Source organism: Passer domesticus, chromosome 19 (genome assembly GCF_036417665.1).
Source record: "Passer domesticus isolate bPasDom1 chromosome 19, bPasDom1.hap1, whole genome shotgun sequence".
Taxonomy (NCBI): Eukaryota; Metazoa; Chordata; class Aves; order Passeriformes; family Passeridae; genus Passer; species Passer domesticus.
In genome coordinates this window covers 4,932,082-4,957,219 of record NC_087492.1, presented here as the reverse complement: position 1 = coordinate 4,957,219, position 25,138 = coordinate 4,932,082, and the positions used below count along the sequence as shown (strand labels likewise).

At 44.2% G+C, this 25,138-nt stretch overlaps 1 protein-coding gene across 1 annotated transcript; it reads right to left on the bottom strand.

Moving 5' to 3' along the window:
• Positions 1-117: 117 nt before the first annotated feature.
• PITPNA (phosphatidylinositol transfer protein alpha) lies at positions 118-25,033 on the bottom strand. The gene is made up of 12 exons (XM_064395094.1): positions 24,817-25,033; positions 19,745-19,775; positions 14,055-14,200; positions 13,468-13,559; positions 9,444-9,451; positions 8,477-8,551; positions 8,024-8,107; positions 7,042-7,119; positions 6,051-6,161; positions 4,653-4,775; positions 3,877-3,946; positions 118-2,852 (listed from the first exon to the last, which is right to left on the bottom strand). The coding sequence occupies exons 1-11, from the start codon at positions 24,834-24,836 to the stop codon at positions 3,899-3,901; spliced, it is 816 nt and encodes a 271-aa protein (XP_064251164.1). The 5' UTR covers positions 24,837-25,033; the 3' UTR covers positions 118-2,852; positions 3,877-3,898.
• Between the last annotated feature and the right edge of the window lie 105 nt (positions 25,034-25,138).

Sequence of the window (25,138 nt, the reverse complement as noted above, 5' to 3'; positions counted from 1 at the left end):
CACGCGCCGCGCCGCGCCGCCCCCTGGCGGCCGGGAGGACCCACAGCAGCACCGAGTCCTCCCCCCCCCTCCAAAAATCCCCAAAATCCCCAAAACAAAGGAGGCGGAGGCGAGAGGCTATGTCTAGTATTTTATTAGATTTCGTTTCCAATATGCCTGTATTGGAAGATTTAGGAGACAAAAAAGGCACAAACTCACATTTAAAGAAACGACGAGATAATCTAACCCATTCTACAAAGTGTGTGTGTGTGTGTCGCCAAAGGAAAGAGCGCGGAGAACCCGTGGGGACGTGGCGGGGAACCCAGAGGGATACGAGGGGCGAGCAGCCCTGTCAGCAGACCAGCCTGAGGCAGGCTGGGGCGAGGGGGCTGCCCCTGGAGCCCCAAAGCCACCCGGCGTGGATGGGAGCGGCGATGCCAGCGCATCCAGCCCCTCGGTGGAGCCGATCCCGCCGGGAGCCGCCACGTCCCGGGGCTCTCGGCCAAGCTGATGGAAGATACGGCACGGGAACGCTGCGAGATCTTTGCTATGCTCACTAGCAGGAACCAAGCGTCGAGACTGAAGGGTCTTTACAGGATTTGTCTATCCAAAGGCTGAGGGATGCTTTCACTTCGGATCAAAGGAGAGAAAACAAAGGGCAGGGAGGAGAGGGGGAGTATTGAGGCTGAAGGTCCTGCAGTTTCACCCCCCCTCCCTCCAAGTTTTTCCACTAATCAGGAAAGCTTTGTGTAAAAGCTCTTACTCTGAAATCAGAGGATCAAAAAAGGATTGCAATGGTGGAATGTTACAATCTGCTTCCACGGCGATTAGTGTCATCAGATGGAAAAAGCCTCTTGGATAACACAGACTGAAAGAACAAGTGTGCTATGTGTATTCTCAGGTTGCCCTCAAGTGTAAGAATCCCTCAAAACGTTACCAACAAACATGAACTGAAGTCAGTGCACAAATTCTCTGTTAAAAATACTTCAAACTGAAAGAACTCTAACTGGGGCCTACACTCCTAGAATACTTCAGGAACAGCTGTACAACATGTCATGAAACATCCTGGTCCCGAATAGCCTCAAAGATTAAAATTTAGTTTCTTTAGCTATTTTACAATAAACTTGTTTTACTTCTGCCTGGTGAGATTGCTAAAACCCCTCAAACCCCACCCCAACCCCACAGAACTGTCTGAGGTCACTGAGAAGAGCCTGCCAGAGTTACTGGTACAATTCAGAGCTTATTGCACTTAGACATGAGTAAGGCAAAATAACAAACTAAAAATAAAGGGATAAACTGCCCCCTCCCCAGAAACCAATGCCATCCTCTCCCTGCAGAGCATTCCCATCTTCGCTCACACTGCAAACAGCTCTGATCCCAGCACAGCCTCGTTCAGCAGGGCATGGGATCATTTCAGGATCTCCTGCTTGCAGGAGTGGGAAGGGCTGGAGGAGTCAGAGTATTACAGAATGCTGAAAAGACTCCTCAAAAGTGGTGATACACCCACGACTGTTTGGCATTCAGGGTTTCATGTTAGTGCTGCCAAACACAGAAGTGGAAAATAAAGTTATTACTACTAGGGGAGGGAAAAAAAATCAAACATTGGGCCTTAGGGATAAGCAGAGAAGTAGGATTTTTTTTCCTCATATGTATTGAAGAAAGCAGCATTTCCTTGATTCTGTTCTGCTGAGTTGATTGTCTAAAGCTGATATCAACATAAGGATAATTACAGTAAATATCTAAGTTCATTAAATAACGAGAGTTCTTTACATTAACAGTATCCTCTATGATTTATAATAACCAACAGATATCCTAGCAAACTGCAGGTCTTTATAAGTAGCTTTTCTTACAGCACAAAAGGAGATATTTCAGTCTTGCAATGGGAAGAATATTATTGCTGAGCAGAACCACGGCCCCAGGCACCTGCATGTAACCAGATGCCAACACCTCCCTTGCACACCAGCCTTTGCAACATCCCAATTTGTCCAGGGAGAATCACACTGTTATTATTAGTCAAAAGCATTCCAGCTTTATAAGTTATGGGAAGTCTTAATTAAAGAACCAGGAAGTTGCAACATGTGTCAAGAAAGATTCTGTAAGACTGACACGCACAGCTGGAGGACAACAGAGCTACATGGGCCAGAGACCCCTACAGTGGAAAATCAACAGGTAAGTGCTGAATGCCCCAGTACAGGGCCTGACTGCAGCTTCTGGACAGTCTTTAATTCATGTTTGTTAAGACAGAACAAAGTTATGCCCTACAGAAGCCACAAACCTCAACTCATCACAAACCAAGAACTCTCTGGCTGCTCCTCGTGTTGTACTCAGGTTACCTGCCATTAAATATCTCCCTCTGGGAGCAAGGGTGAGAGCAGAACATTTCATGGAAGAGTTTTGCACTTTTAAATATGGACTACTTCCCTCTCCAAGCAGACATTCAAAGAATGGTGAAGGGCTGGGCAGAAACAAAGGTGGCAGTTTATCCCACTTGGAAAAAAAAAAAACAAAACAAAAAAATTCTAAGTCACCACATCACAAGACTATTTGAGCTAAAAATGTCACTTGGAAATCAAACAGGGCCACATGGAAATTGGTCTGAACACAATGAAAAAAAGAGGAGGGAGGAGTTGTAAATACAGCGATCTCTAAGTCACACGGCCCCGAGGAGGAGGGAACTCCTTGGGATGCACGTGCTAACATTGGAGTGCTTAGTACCAGACTGTCTATTTGCTCACAATATTAAGGGGCATCTAGAATTAGCTATGGGAGGTTTAAAATCGCCTGCCAGTTGGACAGAGAAAGGCTTGATCCAGAGATGGTCCGTCAGTCAAGGGTGTGGATTCCCTGGGCCTTCCTGATGACTGTCTTGCAAACTGAAACAAAGAGACAACAGGGAAATGTTTCAGGATGGCTTTGGGAGAGCAGTGTGCCAAGGGAGGTGTCAGACAACCTTGAGAGAGCAGATGTGAGTCACTCTGTCACCAGGCAGACAATGCACGGTGACACTGCAGCACTGATCCGCAGGAAACGGGGCAGAAGAAAATCAAGTGGTTGATTTTCAAGTGGCATTCAAAAACTGAAGTATTTCTATCAGAAGACACTCCCCACTTACCACCAAACAACCAGCAGATAACAGAGGGCAAACAGCAGTAAACAGTGAGTACTCCAGGAGGATGTGGTTCTGCCCCACCCTGTTCCTTCCAAGGATAACATTTTCCTTCCTAGGATGGCATTTTACTGCCCTAATAATCTGTTCTTCCCAACATAAATGGACAATCCCTTCTTTCTCCTTGCTTTCTTACCTCTCTAATACTGTACAACATTTTTGCAGTGTCCAAGAAAAATCTGGCAAAACCAGCCCCCAAACTGATGACATATTTAACAGAATAGAAAGAAAACAAGTCAAGAACTTTAAAATGGTTTCTTCTTCATTGCTGCTTCTCCTGCAATGCCCAAGTGTTACTCCAAGCCTTGGCCCACTAGTAGATACTACTAACAAGAAATAAAAAAAAAATTCCTCACAAAATGCTTGAAATGCTCCATTTCCAACTGTATTCTAAGTATTTGCATGTCTAACTCACTTTTTTGAGACTGACAAAAGTTTCTCTGCAAGTCATGGAAAGTAACATATGCATTACAGAAATAATAGCAGTAAACTACAGGATATTCTAACACATTTTTCTTACACTTTTCACTCAGATTTTCTTTAGAATAGTTCTGAAATGAGGCAGTAAACCTCGCTCATCAACCTGTCAGTGAAATGGGTTCACTATAAACCAATCAATAGCACAGATTTGCCTGTCAGAAGCTATGAAGGGGATCATTTCTCACAGAAATGTTGGGGGTTTTAAACCAAATAGAGCAATACAGATTTTTGTCAAATCTCTTGATACCTACAGTGCACAAGGAAGGAGTCACATTAGTCATCTGCAGCCGACATTCCTTTCACTGGATCTTTTTCTCTCATCTGAAAGAGGAAAGAAGTGTTCAAGTACATGTGTTATCTCAAAGTTTATCAGTATGGAACACCCCCTGTGTGTAAGACATCGACTGTATCTCAGCACCTCAAATCAGTGGTTGTGAAATGCACATGCAGCATCATTTCTGGTTAAGCTGTGGGTTGGCAGCAGATTTGGAACCATTATCCAAAGGGCAAGAGTGTACATGAAACCATAATGAAATATCCTGAGGCATGAAGGGAGAGAAGGGTGCAGGGCAGGACACAAAGCACAGAACAAGGTTCTCATTATTACCAAACTTGTGTTTCTCAGAGTAAGAATGTTACATACCCCCACTACCTGCTTATGGTACTTAGAGCTAAAAACCCTTTTACTCAACAGGTTTCTGGTAACTAATGAGGACAAAATCGACCATTCAGCTCTGAGTAAAAGCAAACAGAAGATATTGAGGCAGTAAATGAATCATTGCCACTCAGCCCCTCATTACCTGTGGTTCAATACATTTATTGGCTCAACAACAAACAGGAGAATTCCATAATGATTAGGAGGAGATGCCAGCACGATGGACTCATGGCCAATCATTCCAAGCACACACAGCATGACCTAAATAGCAGGAGCACAATTCACACCATGCCCTGACAGTGCAGCAGCCTTTCCTCCCTGGATAGAAGCAGTTTCTCACACATCCCACACCTGCCCTGCTTTGCCACTGACCTCATCCAGCTGTCTCTTGGTCTCCTCCTCCATCCTACGGATGTCCTCCATAGTCAGATCAACCCACTTATCAAGCCAGCAAAAGAGCTGCCGGTGGAAGTTTGTGAAGAGCCTCTTTTCTTGCTGCAAAAGGAGGAATAAAACACAAACCAGCTTAGTCACAGGGCAATTACCATGGAGCTCACAGCATTGTAACAATTTTCAGAGATGTGTGGAATCGGCTCCCTCGCCCACCTTTCCATCTAGCTGCCACAATTGGAAACTGGAGATAGCTGATTTTTATTCTTTTATCAGAATATCTAATCTAGAGCCTTGAATCCCCAGAGAAATGGCTTTTTTTTTTCCCTCCAAACCTAGACAGCAGTCTGCACGCTGCACTGAAAGAATTAGTGAATTTCCTTTGATTTGACAGTATTGTTCTGATTGAATAAAGTGCTCCAAGTTGGGTTTACTTAGAGCACTAAAGTTGGTCTAGAAGTGCAGAAAAAAGGAGAAACAGGTATTTTTTAAATCCTTAACTTGCTAAAAACTAGAAGTTAGAAAATGTAAAGGGCTGACATGCACCTATCTTATTTTTTTTGCTTTTGAAGTGACCTAAAAAATGCCTAAACTTGTTTTTCACAGCTGAAAACCTTTCAGCTGAGGTGACTAATGTGCACAAACTACTCCAGGTTTGGAGCAATTCACTTCCATTTCATAAGAGATAAACCAGGCAAAATCATTATATTAGGGATATATAATGCCTCTTGGAAAGACCTCATTAAGGAAGGACACTTCAGTTTTACCAATTATGGTTTGATATCTCACCAAAAGCAGCTTGAATACATTGATGCAAACCTGCAGATACTCATAAATAGAAAGAGTTTGAAGACACTGCTTTATTCAGAGCTTTTTTCAGAGGTATTTGAAATCCTGCAGCACCATGGTCATTCCCCCTTGGAGCTGCCTTTAGATTGTATCACCAGACAATTGCTTTTGCAGAAGCAGCTCTGTGGTTTATCAATGTTAAGCACTGAGAAGTCTCTGTGATCTGAAGGCACAGGAGTTTTATGAACACAGCACTGCCTGGAAAACCACACACAACCATTCCCAGGTGTAGCATCCTGCTGCAGCTCATGGGTTATAGACTGCCACAAAAAAGCTCTTTTCAAGATACCATTTATGTTTTAATTTAATAAAGTTTCCCATCATCTGCTTATTTTTAACACAGGTTTTTCAAGCAGCAGACTAGGAGAGGAAAGTGTGGCTAGAGCTCTAGGACTTGGCAGAAAGATCCTCAGCAGCAAACTGAACACAGCTTTAACTGAGTGCAGAATTTCAGGCAGAGGCATTGCCTGTACAGCAGGTGAGTGATAAAATGTGCCCCATTGCCACATCTCTCCCCACCACAGAACTCACCTTCTGTATAAAGTTCTCCACTTTATTTTGCAGACCCCACCACTTGAACTTGACTGTTACCAGCTTGTAAGCACACATGTATGGACAATCTGACTGCTTCCCCAGGTCCTTCTGCAAAGACACAAAGATATTCACATTAAGCCTGCAGCCAGGAAAGCAGCTCCTTCAGTCCTAATAATGAAGTCTTCCCACAATTCCCCACAATCCTCTTACATTGTTACACCTTTCTTTTATTTTATTGACAAGGTTTGTCACACCTTTGCTCACCCTTTTTCAAGGCATGATGAAACTAGACCCTGGTCTCCTTCACAGGTGGCTTTCCCTCCATTCTGAGAACTATTCCTTCCTTTCCTCTGCTGTCCACTCTTTCTTCCATTAAAATTATGTCTTTCAGCATCTTCACTGTTATACCACGGCTACTTTGCTTCCTTAAAAGTCTCTTGATAAAGTCCCTACCTAAAACATTTTGGAATTAGATTATATCATCTGAGTCATGCTTATAAAGTCTTAAAGAAAACTCCACAAGGTTTCCTATTTCCCATTACAGGAGCCATAACCACTCTTCCCAAATGAATCATATCAACCTCAGCTTCTGCCAAGTTTGCCTGCTAGGAGTCAGACCTGCACACCAGTAGCTCCCCAAATCCCACCCAGGGTCCCTTTCAAAGACTGGGATTATATCTGCACTTTAATGCCTTCAGATTCCAAGGATTTCAGTGAAAGGTTACACACTGCTGGTCATTACTCAGCTATCTCATTCTTGAATTCTCTTGGGTGAACCCTTGGGCTGAGCACCAGACAGCTCTAGAGATTTCCTGGAAATCATTCTCTTTGTACCAAGCTCTTTTAATTTATTTTAAAATCAGAACAGATTCAGGATTGAGTTCTGCATTTCCTTCTGCAGAAGGGATTCCAGTGTTTTGCAGATGTATCTTTGGCTCCAAACCCTAGTATCTGTCCCAATACAGTTCCTGAATTCATCAATACAAACCTTCCAGTTGGGACCCAGAGGCCCACGTCCAGTCTTGACAGATTTAAACCTTGCTGGATCTTCTTCAGCCTTGTAATCCTGTTGGACAGACACAAAGATTAAACACAAATTATCCCACTGTTTTCCAGCTGTTCTCTCACACAAAGGATTTATTTTCCTGGCCCAAGACTGACCTCTGCCTTATCAAGAGCTACTGTTTTCAGACCTTAACTTTAGGTCAGACACTCCCCAAGGAAATGTATCTCCCCACCGTGTGGTGTCCTAGACCTATGAAGAAGTGGTAACAAACTGATATGACCTTTGTAAGGCTATCAGAAGTTCTGTAGGATATGTTTCCTGTAACCACTTGTTCTCTGGGAGCTAAACACTGCTGTTACAGAAAGCAGCTGTACTATCTAGGATTTTTCACAGCACTGTATCAGTGTGATGCTCACATGTTGCTCACTAGAACAAAAATACAGTCACACTCACTGTACTACCATGAAAATGGTATCAAATACTGTTTGAGAGTCAGGAAACTCAACCTACATTCCATTTTTATACAGTTGATTTTTCTTCCCAGTAAAGAAACACCCCTTTCTCTCTCACAGTAACTGGAGTGATCCTTAGAACCAAGTATTGGCTACATCATTTCCAGATACACTTGCGAAGCCTTGGGTCAGTATCAAAAAGAGGGAAGTTTAGGAGAGATCCTGTATGGAAAGGGGAGTGCCATTTCCTGCTATTCAAGCACCTCAGTCAGCTGCACTGCTGGAGAAATACTGTTACATGCACAGGCAACACATTTTACAGGCAGTGCTGACAGTTTTTAAAAGCTTTTCCTCTGGCTTGCATGAGCAGTTTTAAGGAAGGCCTTTCCTCCTCTGTCCATCCTCCCACTTGTCCTGCTGCCTGTGACCATCCCTGGAAGTGCAGTTTGTCCATGATCCCCCCTTTTAGCACAAGGCCTCTCCCCCAGGGAGCTGCTACCCACCTACCATACCTTGGGGAGTACTTGGCTCCTGTCAGCAATGTCTATATAAATGGCTTCTACACTCTTCCATACCTCTGGCTCCAGTTTATGCACCTGCAGGGAAAAAAAACATCACCCAAGGAGCTGCTTCAGTGATAGAACATTCCCAGCCTAAGAAAATACAAAGCCAGATGGAAATGCAGACACCCAGTGCTCCCCTTCCCACCCACAGAGAGGTAAACACACAGTGGGAGAGTTTCTCAAGAAGCAAAGGTGCTCACACAGAACAAGTGTTTGGGGGTCAATTTTATTCAGTTCATGTGAGAAGCCAAGAGAAGGGAGTCTGCCTTGGTAGTGAGACAAACATTTGAAATGCAGGAACATGGTGAATAGACAGCTCCACACAGCACTTCTCTAAGCCAACACAAAAAGCAGCACTGTGACATTAAAGAGATGAGTAAAACACATGACACAAGTACTCACATTCTCTTGTGTTCCAAGATCTGATTTATGCCAGGTTTCAATTTTGATCAGGAAGTCATCCTTCATATACTCATTCTGTCATCAAAATAAAGCTTCTTGTTATTCTAGGATATATAACTATATAAGACAAATATATAATTTGTCTTCTTATTACGCAGATAAGCATTAGGAGAGTCAACTCAAAGAACTGAGTAATTCAAAGAATTAACTTTCCATTTGACTGGGGTCCAACTTAGGGAATTTCAGAATTATTTGTAACCAGATCATTGCTTTCAGCAAAATTGATTGATCATTAATTACTTAGGATTAAATAAACCACAAGCTGTTCACAAAAAAACCACCACAAATTCTATTGTTTTAGTGAAACATTTGGAGTTTATAAACAGCTTTTTCTTGAAAGGACAATATCTGCCACTCTATTTAGAGTTTAGAAGGGGTAACATAAGTTAGCTAGGCAGAAACTGTCTTTCCCCAGAGATTATTGATCTAGCACTGAGTACATATTTTGATTCAACTTTTCACATTAATAACAATATTAAACTGATGTGCTGAGAGCTTTTGATGCTGAAAGGGAAGGGACAAGAAGCACAGTTCTGCCAAGTAAGCAAAAAACTTTCCATTTCTCACTATTACTGTGAGTGGCAAAGGACTCCCAAAGGTAACCCTATCCTCCCTCAGGGCAGTAGAAACAAAAGCACAGGCCAGTGAAACACTCAGCATGTAGAAAGGAAATATCAAATTCAGAAGAGATTAATCAAGGAGACAGCATGGCAGGAGCTGACTGGCTTTTACTCAGTTCAGCCAAGCAAGGGCTTGTTCCCATTTGTAAAGCTGAGCTTTGCTGAGCACAGACAGATCTCTGTCCATGGTCACACGGACACACCACACTTGGTAAGGGCAGTTAATCTACCCAGAACACTTCATTTCAGTCATTATTCCACAGATTATCAGTAAAAGCAATACTTACTGTAATAACTGGTCCAAGAAATCAACACATGGAAAGAAAGAGACACAGTACTTTAGTGAGGAAAGACTGTACAGCAACCACTGCCCTCCTCCCACTCTCAGCAAATAGGGACAGCTCCAGCTTCCCAGGTACCTCTGAGGGAAAAGACATGGAAGTTGATAGAACCCAGCTACCTTCACCCCCTTCTCCTCTGGAAATTCTCAGAGAAACCCAGAGGAGCAGCAATTAATTATGCACTGCCACTTGTGCTCCCTGGCCTGCAGCCAGCTGGATGAGAAGATGGAATAAGTATGTTCAGCTGACAGCTTTTTACCAATCCTCTCTCAGCTTGCAGATAAGGAGCCTCACCACAGTTCCAAAGGAAACCCATGCTGGATTTCAGGCCAGAGCAGCCCTGCCTGGAGTAACCAGACCCTCTGCATCTGTGCTGCTCGTGGTAACTGAGCTCCTGGACACCAAGGCTCAATTATTCAACACAGAAAAGCAATTAAAGATCCTGTAACAGTCAGCATCTGCTCTACCTGAGCGATTCTACTCAAGCAGAAGGAAGTCTGAAGCTGGAGGTGAAGTTCTCTGGTCTGTTCTGAAGTCTAACATCAGGGCTTGATTAAGGAACAATTTGGTTTTAAAGGTATTGTAACAATTTTTGAGTTTCCAAGCAGCATCCCGCAGACAGTTCCACCCCACATCACCTATCATGCACATCCAGCTGCCTTAATTACCCACTGCTGGGCTTGGACTGTTCCAAATCCCCAGCACGTGAAAATTGCTTTTTACAGCAATTTTACAGAAAGCCAATTATTTAGACTGGCATGTTGGGCTGGAGGGAGAGAACAAGAAAGCAGAGCTGAGGCTAATTTTTCAAATGCTGAACTTCATCTCAAAGAACATTTCATTATTTCTGCAAGAAGGAAGTGGGGTTTCTTTCCTGCTAGTCCAACAAAATACTGAATAAACCAGCAATAATTATAAACCAGGGCCTTCCCACTTTGCCATGACTGTGTGCTGTGACTTTGCAGCTGCCTCAAAACAGGTTCCTTCACCTCCTTAACTTCTTCCCTGTGGGGAGGACTCCTCATTTGTAAAGAAACAAATTAATCTCTTCAGAAATGTCCACTGAAATTTCAATGCTCAGCTTGCTACAAATTAGGACCTGCTTCTTGAGGCATTACAGCAGCAACTCCTACATGTTTCAAGTGCAGTTATAACTTCTCAGTTTCTTGACATTTGGCCACAGGCCATGGTTACACTCAGAGTGGAACACACATCAAATTGCTTTTCTAAAAACATTTAAGCAACATTAATATTTAAGTCAGACTGCAGAGAAGGACACTGTTCCCCTTGGCACCAGCCCACAGGTACAACTATTAGACAATCCTCACTTCATTTTTATTGCAGAAGTTGTGAAACCATACAATAACAACAACCTCACTTACTTTTTATACTCTCAAAGGAACTAAGCAAGGCTTCCATTCAAAGTACATAAAAACAACACATTACAGCACAAAGAAGTGTGCAGAACTGTAGAAAGTTATAAGCTAGGCATTTAAATTCCCTCAATCTCTAGCACTACTTTGATAATGGCCCATAATATGTATATTAATTGAGCTTCTCAGAGGACATATAGGGAAATGGAAGAAGGATGCAGTCATATAATTAAAAAAAAATACCACAAGGCACAATTAAGTAAAAGCACTGGTTTATTCCAGTTTAGAAGGCTCTGTGAACAAGCAAGCTGTGCTCCAGGGACAGCACAGCAACACCATCTCAGACAGGAGGGCACGGGCAGAAGCACCAGCAGCTCCTACACTCAGGTTTAGCTCCTGCTGGGTCCCTGGCTCTGAAATTGCAGATTCTAGTGAGAGAATTCTAGTGAGAGGGCTGAAAGCCTGGCTGCTCTGAGCCAGCACAGCATCTTCTGCTGCCCAAGGATTCACAGCAGGGCATCCAAGTCTCCCCACATCTGACCAAAACACCCGAGAGCACCCAAAGGAAAATGGTCAAAATGCAGCCCCACAACACATCCAGGGGCTCCCATATCCAAGGGTTCCCTCTCACATCCATAGGCTCTCACATCCAAGGGCTCTCCCCTCCTGCCCAATCCCAGCCAAAGGAAGGTTTCTGCAACTTTTCCAAGCTCCCTTGCTTCATGTCAGGCTGGCAGATTCTCTAAACAGATTTATCAGCCTCCGCATCAAAACTGCCTTCTGCTCCAACCCCCACAACAAAGCACTTTTTATCTCATATTATGTTGCTGTTTATTACAGTTGAGTTATTTTTTTTTTGCTTTTTATCATTACTAGCATATCAAAATCTGAAATTTCTTTGATTGTGTTGAAAAGTCTTGTACTTGATTTTAGTATCCTGTTCTTCAGTGGAATTTTATTAGTGTGTAACTGAAGGATAAGCAGCTTAAGAACAACAAAAGAAGTAACTCCATACCTTTGTTTCAGAAACTGGTGGAGAAGGTAAAGAGGAGGTGGAGGATACAGCCAGGCATTTAAATCAGCTCATGGGCTTAACATGGAAATAAACTAGACATTTGCTAACTAATTTAAGTAACATGCAGTAAGAAAAGTGCATAAAGCTTAGAAAGGTTGTGAACAACTTTGTTTTCACATCTTCTGTGAGATATTAAAAATTTATTCTGAAGCTGATGGCAGTATCTGAATTTTGTGTTTGAAATATCCATTCCACTAGACTGCTGCATGTAATTTCACAGACTGAAGTAACACTATCCTCTCCCACTGCAGAGCTTTTTCCTTCTTTTAAAACACTTCATTTAAAATTCACTTAAGTAAATTGTAAAAAAGGGGGGTTTTATATATTGAGTTTCAAGAACAGTTGGAATTTTTAAGTGTTTCGTTCCCATAGCAACTGTACCACTACCAACCAGCAGCAAATATGTCCTTCAGAGATACAAACAGCACAAAATGCTGCCAAAAACACTACATAAGTTTGGAGGCAAAGTCAAATTTTCATTTTACAGCAGTAAATACCAGAGAAGCTGCAGTGGTTAAACACTTGCTGGTAACTTCAGTAAGGAAATACTAACCACTCCTGTAGAAAACAGGTTTGACATTATTCCAGCACTTCACACAGCTCCAGAGCCCCAGCCCTGCCTTTACAGATGGATTCACTTCATCTGCAGCACCCTCTGTTCAACCCTCACTGAGCTCAGATCCTGCAAGTGAGCAAACACCCATCACTGAACACTTGTTCCCCTCACCTGCACTAAGTGAGCAAACACCCATCACTGAACACTTGTTCCCCTCACCTGCACTAAGTGAGCAAACACCCATCACTGAACACTTGTTCCCCTCACCTGCACTAAGTGAGCAAACACCCATCACTGAACACTTGTTCCCCTCACCTGCACTAAGTGAGCAAACACCCATCACTGAACACTTGTTCCCCTCACCTGCACTAAGTGAGCAAACACCCATCACTGAACACTTGTTCCCCTCACCTGCACTAAGTGAGCAAACACCCATCACTGAACACTTGTTCCCCTCACCTGCACTAAGTGAGCAAACACCCATCACTGAACACTTGTTCCCCTCACCTTCACTAAGTGAGCAAACACCCATCACTGAACACTTGCTCCCCTCACCTGCACTAAGCAAGAGGCACCTGAGATCTGCCCTGTTCCCCTCCTGCATCTTCCACCTTTTCCCACCTGGCTATGCTGCACTGAAGCACATAAAATCACCCCTCACGTATTTATTTCATCTGTGTTACACAGCTATTCCTTCAGGAAGACTAACAGATATTTCTTGGTCTGTTCTTTCCCTCTCATAAAGGTCACCCATTAGCAGCACATCAGACAAGGGCAGTTCTTTTAATTCCTCAGCACTGTATTTTGCTTTTCCTGACCACGCAAAGGGTTTAGAGAACAGGAATCCAAGATCTGAGAGCTGAACCAGTTTCTCTATTAGTTGCATCTTTCCTTATACCCCCCCCCACCTTTTGTCCCCCCTGAAAACAAAAAAGAAGAATCCAGAGTCCTTCCTCAGGCACTCACCAGTTCTGCAGTAGGGATAGGCATTCCATGCTTTTTCATGTATATTCAGAGCTCCTTCAGGGGCCAGCATTCTCACAAATGTTGGCACTTTGCTGCAGAATTTGGAAATAGGAAGAAAGGCATTGATAAGGACTACATGGAATGAGAACTGAGACAGGCAGGACATCACCTGGCATGCAAACACTAGAGATTTGCACAGTTCTGGAATTGGTAGGGCTCTCCCCAAACCCATTATGATGTTTTCCAGAAATGCTAAATCAGACATGTTAAAATAAATCTTCTTTACATAATGAAAGATAAAACAAATTAAAAAAAAAGAGGCTGAAAGCAGGCTGAAATCTAGGAGATATTTTGTTCTTTAGCCAAATTCAAGTATGAAAATACTGGGTGGCAGGATCAGACTTGCTTTGAAAAGCTCAAAGCCAGATTTTCTTGGGACAACAGCCACGTTTACAGGGGAGGGTGGGTGTCCCAGTGATGCTCACAGCCAGGTGCTGTATGCTCCTGCCTTCTGCATCTTTCAGCCTTTATATAATCTGGGATTTACAGCTGCTGCAATCCCTCTGGTTATGAACTGGTTCCCATACCTCTGTAAGTGGTAGATCTTGTGTGTGTACTGCCCACGCTCTCCATCCCTCTCGTAGGGTTCGTTCACCAGGACTTCCACTCCTTCACCTCCACCAGTTTCATTTTTACTGGCTTCTGCCACAGAATACAGCTGCCCCACTTGATACTGGAGAAGTTAAAGACACATTATTACCATGGCTATAATTCAGCTGAAGTAATAACTTTGCCAGAAGAAGCCAAGGACAAATTTATTACCTGGGGAGAGGGCAGAGAAAAGGACATCCACTGGTATGGGCAGATAAGCAGCTCATTTAATTTCATTTGAAATAGAAAGCTTGAGTGGTAGTTAGGAGGAAAGCACTGCCAATAAAACACCTTTAACCCTTCCATCTCAAGCTCCAAACCAACACAGAATCAGGAGAAAGCAGGAAAGATGAAAGGAGCATCAGAAAGTAAGAAAACACAGATGACCTCAGGGATACTGTAGCAAAATCCACTGGGTTTCACTCTTTTTGAGTGACACACAGATGTCCTCACAAAACTAAGAATAAGGCACTGCCAGTCCTGAATCAATAAGCAGGCAGTGCTGCATCCAGAAGAGTCCCAAAGAAATTCACATCAAGCTTTTTTACAAAATGCAGGGTAAGGGGGAAGGGAGGGAAAAACTTCATAAGGGAGACAGAAGATCAAGGGTGCTTGCACCACCTGATTTAAGTGCTCCAAGAAACAAACTTGTTAAATGTGCACAGCTCAGGAGCCCTGAGGGCCAAAGATGAGCATCCCCCAGGTGCAGTTCAAACAACTGAAGTAAAGAGGGTATTTTCATTCTCAAAACTTTATCTAATTAAATAATTGAGCCAGTGTTCCAAATGATCAGTTGATCTATGCACTGCTCCCACTAATATTTTTCCTATTATCTTTGGTTTGGGTTGTGTTGTTTTTCCTCTGTATCACACTTCCTCTTAGGCACAAGCTTAAACCACTCCCAGGGAGAGCACAGAATTTCAACATACAGTAAAATTCTTACCCTAAAATAATTTCTCAGTCTCCTACAGACATTCACTTGGCAGCATTATTTCCCAGGAATCACTTGAAGTACTTGATACTACACCATTTATTTCATAAGAGGCATTCACAAATGTTTCCCAGGGCAGAACAGAGGAAAAACCAAAAATAAACAAAAAAGAACATTCTCCTCTGCAGAAGATGTAAAGATGAATACACTCTTGCCTCTTGTAGCTGAAAAAGGGGGTGCAGAGCTCAAAAGAAACATGATCAAATGAAGAAAATTCACACAGGTCTCTCTGAGGCAAAGTTAGATGAGCAAAGTTTGAGGATGAAGAACCTACACCACTGACTTAAAAGGAAGAGTTCTAACTTAGGAGAGTTAAGTCTTCAGAACTCTTAATTGAGCAAAACAACAACTGTTGCCAAAGGCAACAGTACAGGGACACAATCTGAAAGGGTAAACCACAAAGTGTTTGGCACCAGAAGTGCAATGAAAAAAAAAAATCAACCACCAAAACCTTCCAAAAACTCCATAACATAACTACAAAGCAATGCAACACTGTTCAGGCCATCTTCCTTTTCCACAGCATAAGGCTCTGCATCAGAACAGGAATAGCACTTCTGAAAGGCTGCCTGGAAAAGTGGAATACTGCTCAGAGCTGAGAACCCAGAAATACTTCACTGGGCTGGAACATCTTCTGCAATGAAGGAAGATTTCTACAGTCATTAAATTTTGTTGTCACAGCATCCAAAATAACAACAGTACCCAAAGCTCTCTGGTATTTTGTGCCATCTGGTACCAACAAAGGCCTGCTGGAAGAATAGATGGAGCCAGAGTAACAAGGCTAGGGGTCCTGGCCTCAGCTCATGTGGGGCAGAACAAAAATCAGACCATTTTCAAGCTAAGAGCAGCAGCCCTGGATCTCTCCAGGAAGGTCCTGCCCAGGTTACAGGAGCAGCCCTCACTTGGCTGGACAGTTCCTGCACTGTCACAGCAGGTTGGGTTTCAGTCTGCATTTTGGGCTGCAATACAAGTCTCTCCCTGCTGACATTTCATACAGCACACTGCCTTCCTTATGACTCCCTAAAAATGACCCACACAAAGCAGAACACTCACCTCCCTCCAGAGCAAAACATCAGAGTTGTGAAACCTTAGAAGCAAAGTTGCTTTAGCAGAGTAAGAGCCACACAAATACTCATAGAACAGAGTTTATTATGAGTTTGGTAAGCACAGGATTACAGGGGAGGACTGAATGGCTTTGACTGCTTTGCACCAAGTCCCAGGACAGAGCTCAAGGAGCACCAACTAATTCCTCTTAGTAACAGCCTCTTATTCATTCATTCTCCCTTTCAAATACTTGGATCAAAGTTCAGACACTAAGAAGATAAACCCCTGGGTTTAACATCTTCACTATTTAAACTTCCCTGTTATTTCTGAGCCTTTAATTGCATTGATAAGAGAGGAAAAGGCACAAATAAAACTGTCCCAATGAGCAAATCCCATATCCTTCTCCCTGCAAAGGTAAACAGAGAAAAAGATTTTGGCTCTAGGAAACTGGACTCCAGAGACCTGAGAGCACCAAAAAACTCTTTTCTCTTCTGCAGGAAGTCATCCCTCTTGCTCTGTGCCAAACACCTCTTATACAGCTGAGAGAATATCTTCATTGCACCAAATCTCCTCCAGCAGGCCTGATCTCAACACAACCATCTTCAAGAGCAGTTGTTTTCCTGAAAGCTGCTTTGAACGCCATTAATAAGATTCCTGTGTGTTTGGCAAGCTCCTTGCCATGTGAAAGGAACAAAGAGGCAGCACAGAATGTGTACACACAGCTCTAATCCATACCAGCATTTCAGTGGCAGCTGGCACAGACACCCACATGAGTCCAGGCTCCCCAAGCTGGCACCTGATGCTGGTCAGGGAACGGGAGCAAAGCCTGGCACCCAACACTCAACAAGGAGATTCCCTTTGCTCCCCACAGGGGGACAGGGGATGAACCAACACAGCAGTGCAGCTTGCAGCCTGCACTTGAGCAGGACTGTGTTTTGGCAGGGTTTCCATGTAGAAGACAGACTGCTACAGTCTAACTCCTACATGCCAGCTCTGGAGTTTTAGTCATCGCCAGGGCTCCTCTTGCACTGTTTGGTTCCCAGCTTGGCTAGCTAAGCAGCACTGAGCTCTGTGTTGATTAAGTCACAGCTCCCCAATGCCTTCCTGATCACCAGTTTTCTCCTAAATTCCATACTATTGGTTAAAATCCATTTGCTAAGGGTGGAGACTGAACACAGAATCCCTGGTATATCACAGAACCTCCCTCAACCCTTTCATGATCTCTCAAAGTTAGAATTAATTTCATTCCCTATCTTGCATGCTGGCATCAGACTTTTGCCAGCAATTTGCATGCAGAAGGTGTGAACTCTCAAGCCTTTTGAGCAAAAATCAGCCATATAAAAATGAAATCAGAACACCTCCTGCTAGCCAGAGATGTTTCATGAGCAGCTACACAGTCAGGAGCAAACAAGTCTCCAGAGCCCTATTTAAGAGTTTTGTACACAAGGAAATCCTTGAAAGCAATGAAGGTTTAACAGCTGGTTTGTAGAACAGACAGCAGTGCAGTGACCAAGTGATGCACAGATGTGTCAGCATCTTTGCACACAGGAAGGGGGATGAGGCAATAAACACAGCAGCATCATCCTCTGAGTCAACACTGGAAATAACCTTTTTTCTTAAGCACACCCAGCTACATAGGCAAAACTAAGTGAACTTTAGAACCCTCTCTGCTCAGGGAATTTGCTCCTGAAGTCTGCCCTATCACAGGAAAAACAGCAGACCTTGGAAAGGGACATCATTCATGGGACACAGTGACAATGTGCAAGTTGGGGAGAAATTTGATTTGGTCAGGTTTCTCTACAAGGCAAGCACTGGACCCAGAGTAGAGCAATACATGCCCTGAAACAGATAATCCCAGGGCACCCACACAAGGAGTTTGCCAGAGACTGACAGGTTCATCTACAGCCCAAACCCTCAGTTTTCCACACAGGCAGTTTGCACACAAGGCTCTGAACAGGCAGGGAGGGACAAGAGCACAGCCAGGGACTCGCTTTAACTGGATGAAGGCTAATCCCAGTATCAGAGAACTTAGGAAAACCCTGTGTTGGGCTCCATCCAGTCTAACCCCCTCAAAGAAACAATCTGTATGCTGCTGCCTTGGCTTTCTGTTTACACAGCTTGACACCAAGGAGCCATATCACTCCAAGGCAGGGTTCCTGCTATTCAGGAAGGTCCTTTCTGTCCATTGAGCTCAAGCAACCTGCCATTTACCCACAGCTTTCTCTAACCTGCAAGTTTGCATCCTGTGCTTACTTGATAAAGCTGATCATGTTACTCCTGCCTTTGTCAAGCTCTTACTCTTGTGAGTGGTGCTCAGGGACAATAAAGGATCCAAACTTCCCTACTCTCATACTTCAGGCTGACTTCTGTTAAAACTGCTGGAAACAGATTCATGCAGAAAGCATAAAAGCTACAGGGAAGGAGCAAGCAACAGACACAACTTCTGGCATGAACAGCCTTGTTCTTGCACTAACACAGAACAGAGATCTAAACCCATCCCTGATCAGAGTTCTGGGCTTTCTGTCAGCACCTGATACCTGTCACAGCAGACTGAGCCACAGGAACAAGAAACTCAGCTTAGACGCTGCCTTTGTTTTACTAGCCAGTCTGATGGCTGCAGGAATGCACTACATGAAGTTCTAAACTGTGTTCTGTCAAAAGAGTGAGAGTTATAAAAGGGATGTGCTTAAAAAAGTGCTGCCATGAGCCAGCCCACCACTGTCTACGCCACAGTAGCTGCTATATTCAGAGGAAAAAAAATGAACAAGAGTGCTGTTATCACAGAGGTAGAACTAGGCCTTGATCAGAGTTCACAAACCCAAGGCTTCCAGCCAAGGATCACAAGGAAAAATTAAAACACATCCAGAAGAAGGAATCTGCTGTGGAAGTGCTATAGACTCAGTCATTTCAATTTCTACCTTGCTAGTATAACGATTAAAAAATTCAAAACACTTATATGGTTAGATTCTCTTCAAGAGAGATGTTCAGTGCAGGAGGGAGGAAGGAGAGGCAAACTGAAAATCAGAGGGAACAGGAGGGAAACAGCCACTGAGTCTGCACAGCTATTCCATGGTGGTTTGGTGATGAAAATCACCCTGTCCAACAGAAACTACATCTCTTCTCTCAATTCACCTTCATCTAAACAAAAAGAAAGTTTGCTGTAAGAGCTAAATAGCACAGATGTTAAAAAGTCCTTTTGCTACATGAGCCTCCTAAGTAATTACTGATCTTTGCCTAAGAGTATAAAACAAAAGAACTCCAGCAAAACAGTTTAAAAGGTGATTTAAATCTGTACTAAAGCTTCCCCTCATGTTAAAAAAATAGAAAAGAACAATAGTGCTAATGAAAAGGAAACTGCACTTGAAAACAGCCTGACAACTCAAGATTTATAATCAGCATATCTGAAAGTATTTTGTAAGAAAGATGATTGGCACCCTCAGACTTAATACAATTATTTGGTCAAAAATGATGGTGAATGAGTAACAGCTCACAGGGGCTCCTGAAGACAGCTTGCATTTTCCAGGTTTTTTTCATGCTTTGATCACAGGTTTGTTTCCAGTCCTAAAGCAAGGAAGCAAGAAGCAAAGAACTTACCTCCTCCACAGACACGGGCAGGATAACGCGGCTGGAAGGGAAACAGAGACAGAAATTAGCAAATATCCCTGCAGCCCCAAAATTCCCACATTCCTCACAGCAATGGCTGCACAGCTCTCCTCTCCCCCCAGAATTCCAGCATCCACCCAGCACTCCTTAGGCCAAAGACTATTTATATAACAACCTCAAAGAGAACCAATACACGATAGAGCATAATTGCAATCCTCTGTTAAAACTCTGTAATTCAACTGGTGATCCCTCACTGGCCTACAAACCCACACAGCACCAACACAGTGGTGATCCCTCTCACTCCATCCTTTCAGCAATCCCATCTTATTCCTCATCAAGCTGCTGGGGAGGTTTCTGTGAGCCTCAGCAATTCTGCAGAGATCTGCAATAGCCACAAGGCACTGCATGATTTGCTCACATGTCCCAAACAGCAGCAAACAGCAGAGGAAAGGCTTTCTCAGAGCTCACTGCAAAGCTGGGTGCTGCCACTGCTTCAAATGAGTATTTTTTTTATTATTGTGTTTCCTGAATGCTTCTGAGAATCAACTGACTGGACAACACAGCAAAAACTGCCTGAAGTCACACAGATTTTTGGGAAAAGGATCCATTTAAAGCTGACAGAAATAGATGCTTGTTAAGGTCTTCTCCAAAACTGGATCTGTGATTGACTTCTGCTTTCAGCAAGGATGATGTCAAACAAGGAACCAAAGCAAGAGACACACAGGAAATGGATATGGCTACCATGGGCAGAAGAATTCCCAATTATTTGGGAATTAGTCTCAAAGGAACTAGGACACAATCAGGAAAAAAGCCCTCTGTATTAATAAACTGATTATGAAAAAGCAATAGTAGTGAAAATAGAATTCTTTTTTTACACTTTATCAAAACAACAAACTGCAATAGGGGCAAAAGATTACAGATTATGCAAGATTACTTGTGACAGCAACACTTTATGCTGACTGCAAAGTACTGCAGAAAGAACTACTGAGAACTGCAAATCAAGTTCAGTCTCAATGAAAAAAAAAAAAGAATAATGCACTACAGGCACTCGTTTTCACCAAACACATGGGGTTAATGAGCCCCAAGTTAGTTACTGCCACTCTCTTGTGCCTTTATGGAAAAGCAGCAGGAAACACCAGCTCAGTGGCAGTTCAAAAGTAAATCCAGTATTAGAAATGGAAACAGCACACAGACACACACACAAAAAAGACAATTATGTCACTAGAATCTCCCACATATCAATATCTTGAATATTGCCCATAGTCCTGGTCACCTTATCTCAAAGAGGATACAGAACAAGTGAAGGAAGTTAAAAAATATTATTGGAGATGGGGAAAAGCTTCTGTGGGAGAAGAAAGCAATTCAGACTTGGGACAAAAACCAGCTAAAAGGCTCAGGTATGGAAGAGTTTTAGACATCATAAATGATGCAAAAAAAAGTGAATGGAGAAGGAACAGTGACTGTTTTACAACAGAAAAATCATTAGGCAACAAATTTTAGACCAAATCACATGTGCTTCTTTACGTCACATCTACTGAAGACATGGCATTCCTTACCAAACATAGGAAGTAAAAGCAATTTTTAAATGGGATTTGATCAATTCATGGAAATCCATCTTCCACTTGCTGGTAGGATACATTGAACTGTAATTGTTTTACTCACTGTTACATATTGTTTACTGAAAATACCTGCTGAAAGGCAAGAGGGAAGAGGATCAACACCAGTGTGGTGTAAGGGAGGATCAAAAAAAGGAAAGGGATTTTCACAGGTAGACTTTGCCATCGAGCATGATGTTGGGTTAGTTAACTGGATAAAAGTGCAATAAAAGAGGGGCTGCATGATAAATTAAAGTGAAAGACCAAGAAAAAGGGAACAAACAATTTCTTTGGAATGGAGTTAAAACATTTTTCTTCAGAAAATCTGGTGTAAAACATTGCTGTAAGTGAATGAAATTCCATTTAGGAAACTGGAAGACACTAAATCTGAATTATCATCTTAGAGTTAATGGAGAAACAGAAATACAAACAAGATCAATGGTTTACAGTTTGTTCAGCCCAGCAAACCAAGAGAGGGGGGGTGAAAACCAGTTACAGGTAGTCAAGTGATAAAGCAGGAGGAGGGAAGACTGCTCAAGAGGATCTGGAGGAAAAGCTTTGCAGGAGCAGCAATGGGAACAAAGATTCCTAACTTTAGGACAGAACTTGCCCAATTTATGAGAAATTATATGATGTGATCAGCCTGAAAATGGTGAGGAACATTTAAGATCCCTGTTAGATTAAAATCTGCCTCAAATGACAGCAAAGGGAAGTACAGCTGCAGGGAAGGTCAGTGGCATTATCGTCACTTCACAGGAAAGGGAAGTGAGTCTCCACACTCTGATTCTCCTCAAGGTCTTCCAAGGCAGTTTCAATCAAAATAAGCACAGCAAGCAAGACTCCATTTACAAACCCTGACACCCAAAAAATGCAAACAAATGAGCAAAATCCATGCAGGTGGTCTGCAGCACGGATGGATAGAAATGCAAGATAAGTCTCAAAGTCTGACAGGGCATCAGATGAAAGGGTTAAAGGCATCACTGCACAACCATCAGGACAAGAAGCTGTAGAGAAATGATGATACAGACTTGGCTGATAATAAAATGTGACATCAGGTTTTGTTATATTGCTCTATTTCTGCATCAGCTCCTAAAATACTTACAGGCATAATAAAACCCATCTGATTTACTAGGGGGAGTGTGACAAGGGGTCACAGAGATGGAAGAATAATCTGCTCAGATGAGATGAAGTTACAGATCATTTAGCTTTTTACCACCTATGGTAGGAAGGCAGTAATTACCTGCATGCAAACAGAACTAACATAAGTAACAGCAAAACAGTAACAGCAAAGCACTTCAAACAGCCAGCTCACACCAAAAGGAGAGGTTTCAACATGCCTTAAACAACTGCTTCCTGGAACATGAGATTTCATCAAAAACCCTCTCAAAAAGGATGTAAATTGGGCACGCACAACATCAAGAATATTTAAATATGAGCCAATACACTGACACAACTCTGAATGTGCAACTGTCAGAGGTGGCTGGCAATCTCAGAATGTCAAAAATAAATGTTCATTTGGAAAGTCCAGCAGCAACCTTGACTGTCCTTACAGCCACATATATCTTACTAAGAGCAAAACAGAGGGAAGAAAAGAAACAGTATAATGGCAACACTAAAAAGGTTTAGTGACCCTTTTGAAAATACAAATGGAAAACTGTAAAAGAAAACCAATGTAGTAATTCTGGTCTTTTAACCTTTACACTTCACACCTTGTTTCTGAAGCAGGCAGTGTGAAAGACCAGTAGGATGCTGATGTGGTGAGGTAAATAATGTTGAGTAGAACGATTTTTGGAAGTGATAGTCACGAAAATGAACTGCTCGTGGTGTCAGAAATCTGATTCAAAGTACATATGTTCTCACCTTTAAAGCACAGCTCATTGATAATGAGCTTTACTGTGGTACAGGGTAAGGGATTGTGAGCAGAGGCATGAAAAAGACACGATAACCCAGCTAAGGTGCTCCAAGAGGGAAAGCAGTAAATCCACAGGAAAATACCAACAAAACAGATGTTGTAAAAGGAATTAATTATCTTTTCATGCACCTGAAACTAAGCACTTAGGCCAGGTTTCTGCCTGCCATCCAGTTTAACACTACAGAAGGTATTTTTGTGTTACAAAGAGCAGCTCTGCTGCTGATCCTGAATTCTACACTCCTATTTGGATAAAAATAGCAGGGGTTTAAGGATTGGGAAAAAAAAAAAAAAGTTAATCAAGTTTAAAGGCAACTACAAGGATCAGTATAACCCTCAACATGGTTTTAATATTTAAATCTACACCATGGTCCATAATCTTGCAAAGTAATTCCTGTAAGGAGGACACAGTCATGTAGGTAAATGTGTCTAAGAGAAGACCTGAAAACCCACTTTATCACTGGGATCACAGGTATCTTTTGGAAGAGGAGAAAGAAAAAATAAACAGAAAGCCTCTTCCATCCGCCAAAAGAAGTTTAAAATTATGGAATGCACTTAACTTGGGAATGCACTTGAGCTAACCTTAAGAATTCAGGAAAGAACTGTGTGCAGAGTGCACACAGCTTTGAAGACACCCAGCCAAAGTGCACCGGTCCAAGAGTATATTCCACACCAGCAAGCACAGAGCTGCTGAACCAAGGACTGTGACAAGCAACGTGACCAACAGCTACACACCCTCACGGCCAGCCAGTTTTCCACCCCTCCATCCCCATCACCGGGCAGGACAGCCGCAGCGGCCTCAGGGTCAGTGAAGAACACCACGGCCAGGCTTCCACACACAACAAATATTTTGGAGCCACCTCACTTCTGACATCCTCGGGAGCCCCTCCTTGGGGATCACACAGCCGGCAGGCGGGAGGGGATCGAAGCCAGGCTTGACACTTGGCTGTGGAACAAGGAGCGGGGGCAAGACGCCCCTGCCTCCCTCAGAGCTCCCTCAGGGCCCCCTCAGGGCTCCCTCAGAGCTCCCTCAGGGCTCCATCAGGGCTCCCTCAGGGCTCCCTCAGGGCTCCTTCAGGGCTCCATCAGGGCTCCATCAGGCTCCCTCAGGGCTCCCTCAGGGCTCCCTCAGGGCTCCATCAGGGCTCCATCAGGGCTCCATCAGGGCTCCATCAGGGCTCCATCAGGGCTCCCTCAGGGCTCCCTCAGAGCTCCATCAGGGCTCCTTCAGCGGGGCTGAGCCGGCTCCGGCCCGCGGCACCCGGGCACCGGCAACACCCGGTGCGGAGGCCGCGGGGGCTCCGGCGGCAGCCGCGGAGCCGCGGAGGGGCCGAGCGGCCCCGGTGCCCGCCGGCAGCCGCGGCCCCCGCCCCGCCGTGACCTTCATGCCGCCCCCACGGCCGCCGCGGCCCTCACGGCGCTCCCCGCTCCTTCCCTCCCTCCCTCTCCGCGGCCGCAGTGCGGGGCCAGGCCGGGCCGCCCACCCGCGGCCGCCGCCGCGCCAGGCTCCGGGCGCGCACCGGCCCGGCTCAAGGGATGGGGGAGCTCCCCGCACTCACTATTCCTTGATGAGCACCATGGCGGCGCCGCCGCGCGCCTCCCGCCCGGGCCAGCGCCGCTGAAGGTGACAGGAGGCGCGTCCCGGAGCCGCTGCGCGGGATGGAGCGAGCCGAGCCGAGCCGAGCCGAGCCGAGCCGCGCCGCACCGGGACGGGGGGGCCGGGCCGGCGGGGGGGGCCGGGGCGGTTCGTCTCTGCGGCAACGGCTGCGTCAGCTCCGCGCCGCGCGCGGGGCGGGGCGGGGCCCGCCCGGCTGTTCCCGCCCCCCGGCCTCCCTCACGGGTTTCTGCCTGGGTCGGCGCTGACGTTTTAAATTAAAACGC

What these genes read in the sequence shown, in the direction of transcription:
- PITPNA (XM_064395094.1), bottom strand. Translation starts at nt 24,836, where the DNA reads ATGGTGCTCATCAAGGAATA. An exon ending in ATGGTGCTCATCAAGGAATA is followed by an intron (nt 19,776 to 24,816) that starts GTGAGTGCGGGG and finishes TTTCCCTTCCAG; the next exon opens with CCGCGTTATCCTGCCCGTGT. An exon ending in TGGAGAACTTTATACAGAAG is followed by an intron (nt 4,776 to 6,050) that starts GTGAGTTCTGTG and finishes CTCCTTTTGCAG; the next exon opens with CAAGAAAAGAGGCTCTTCAC.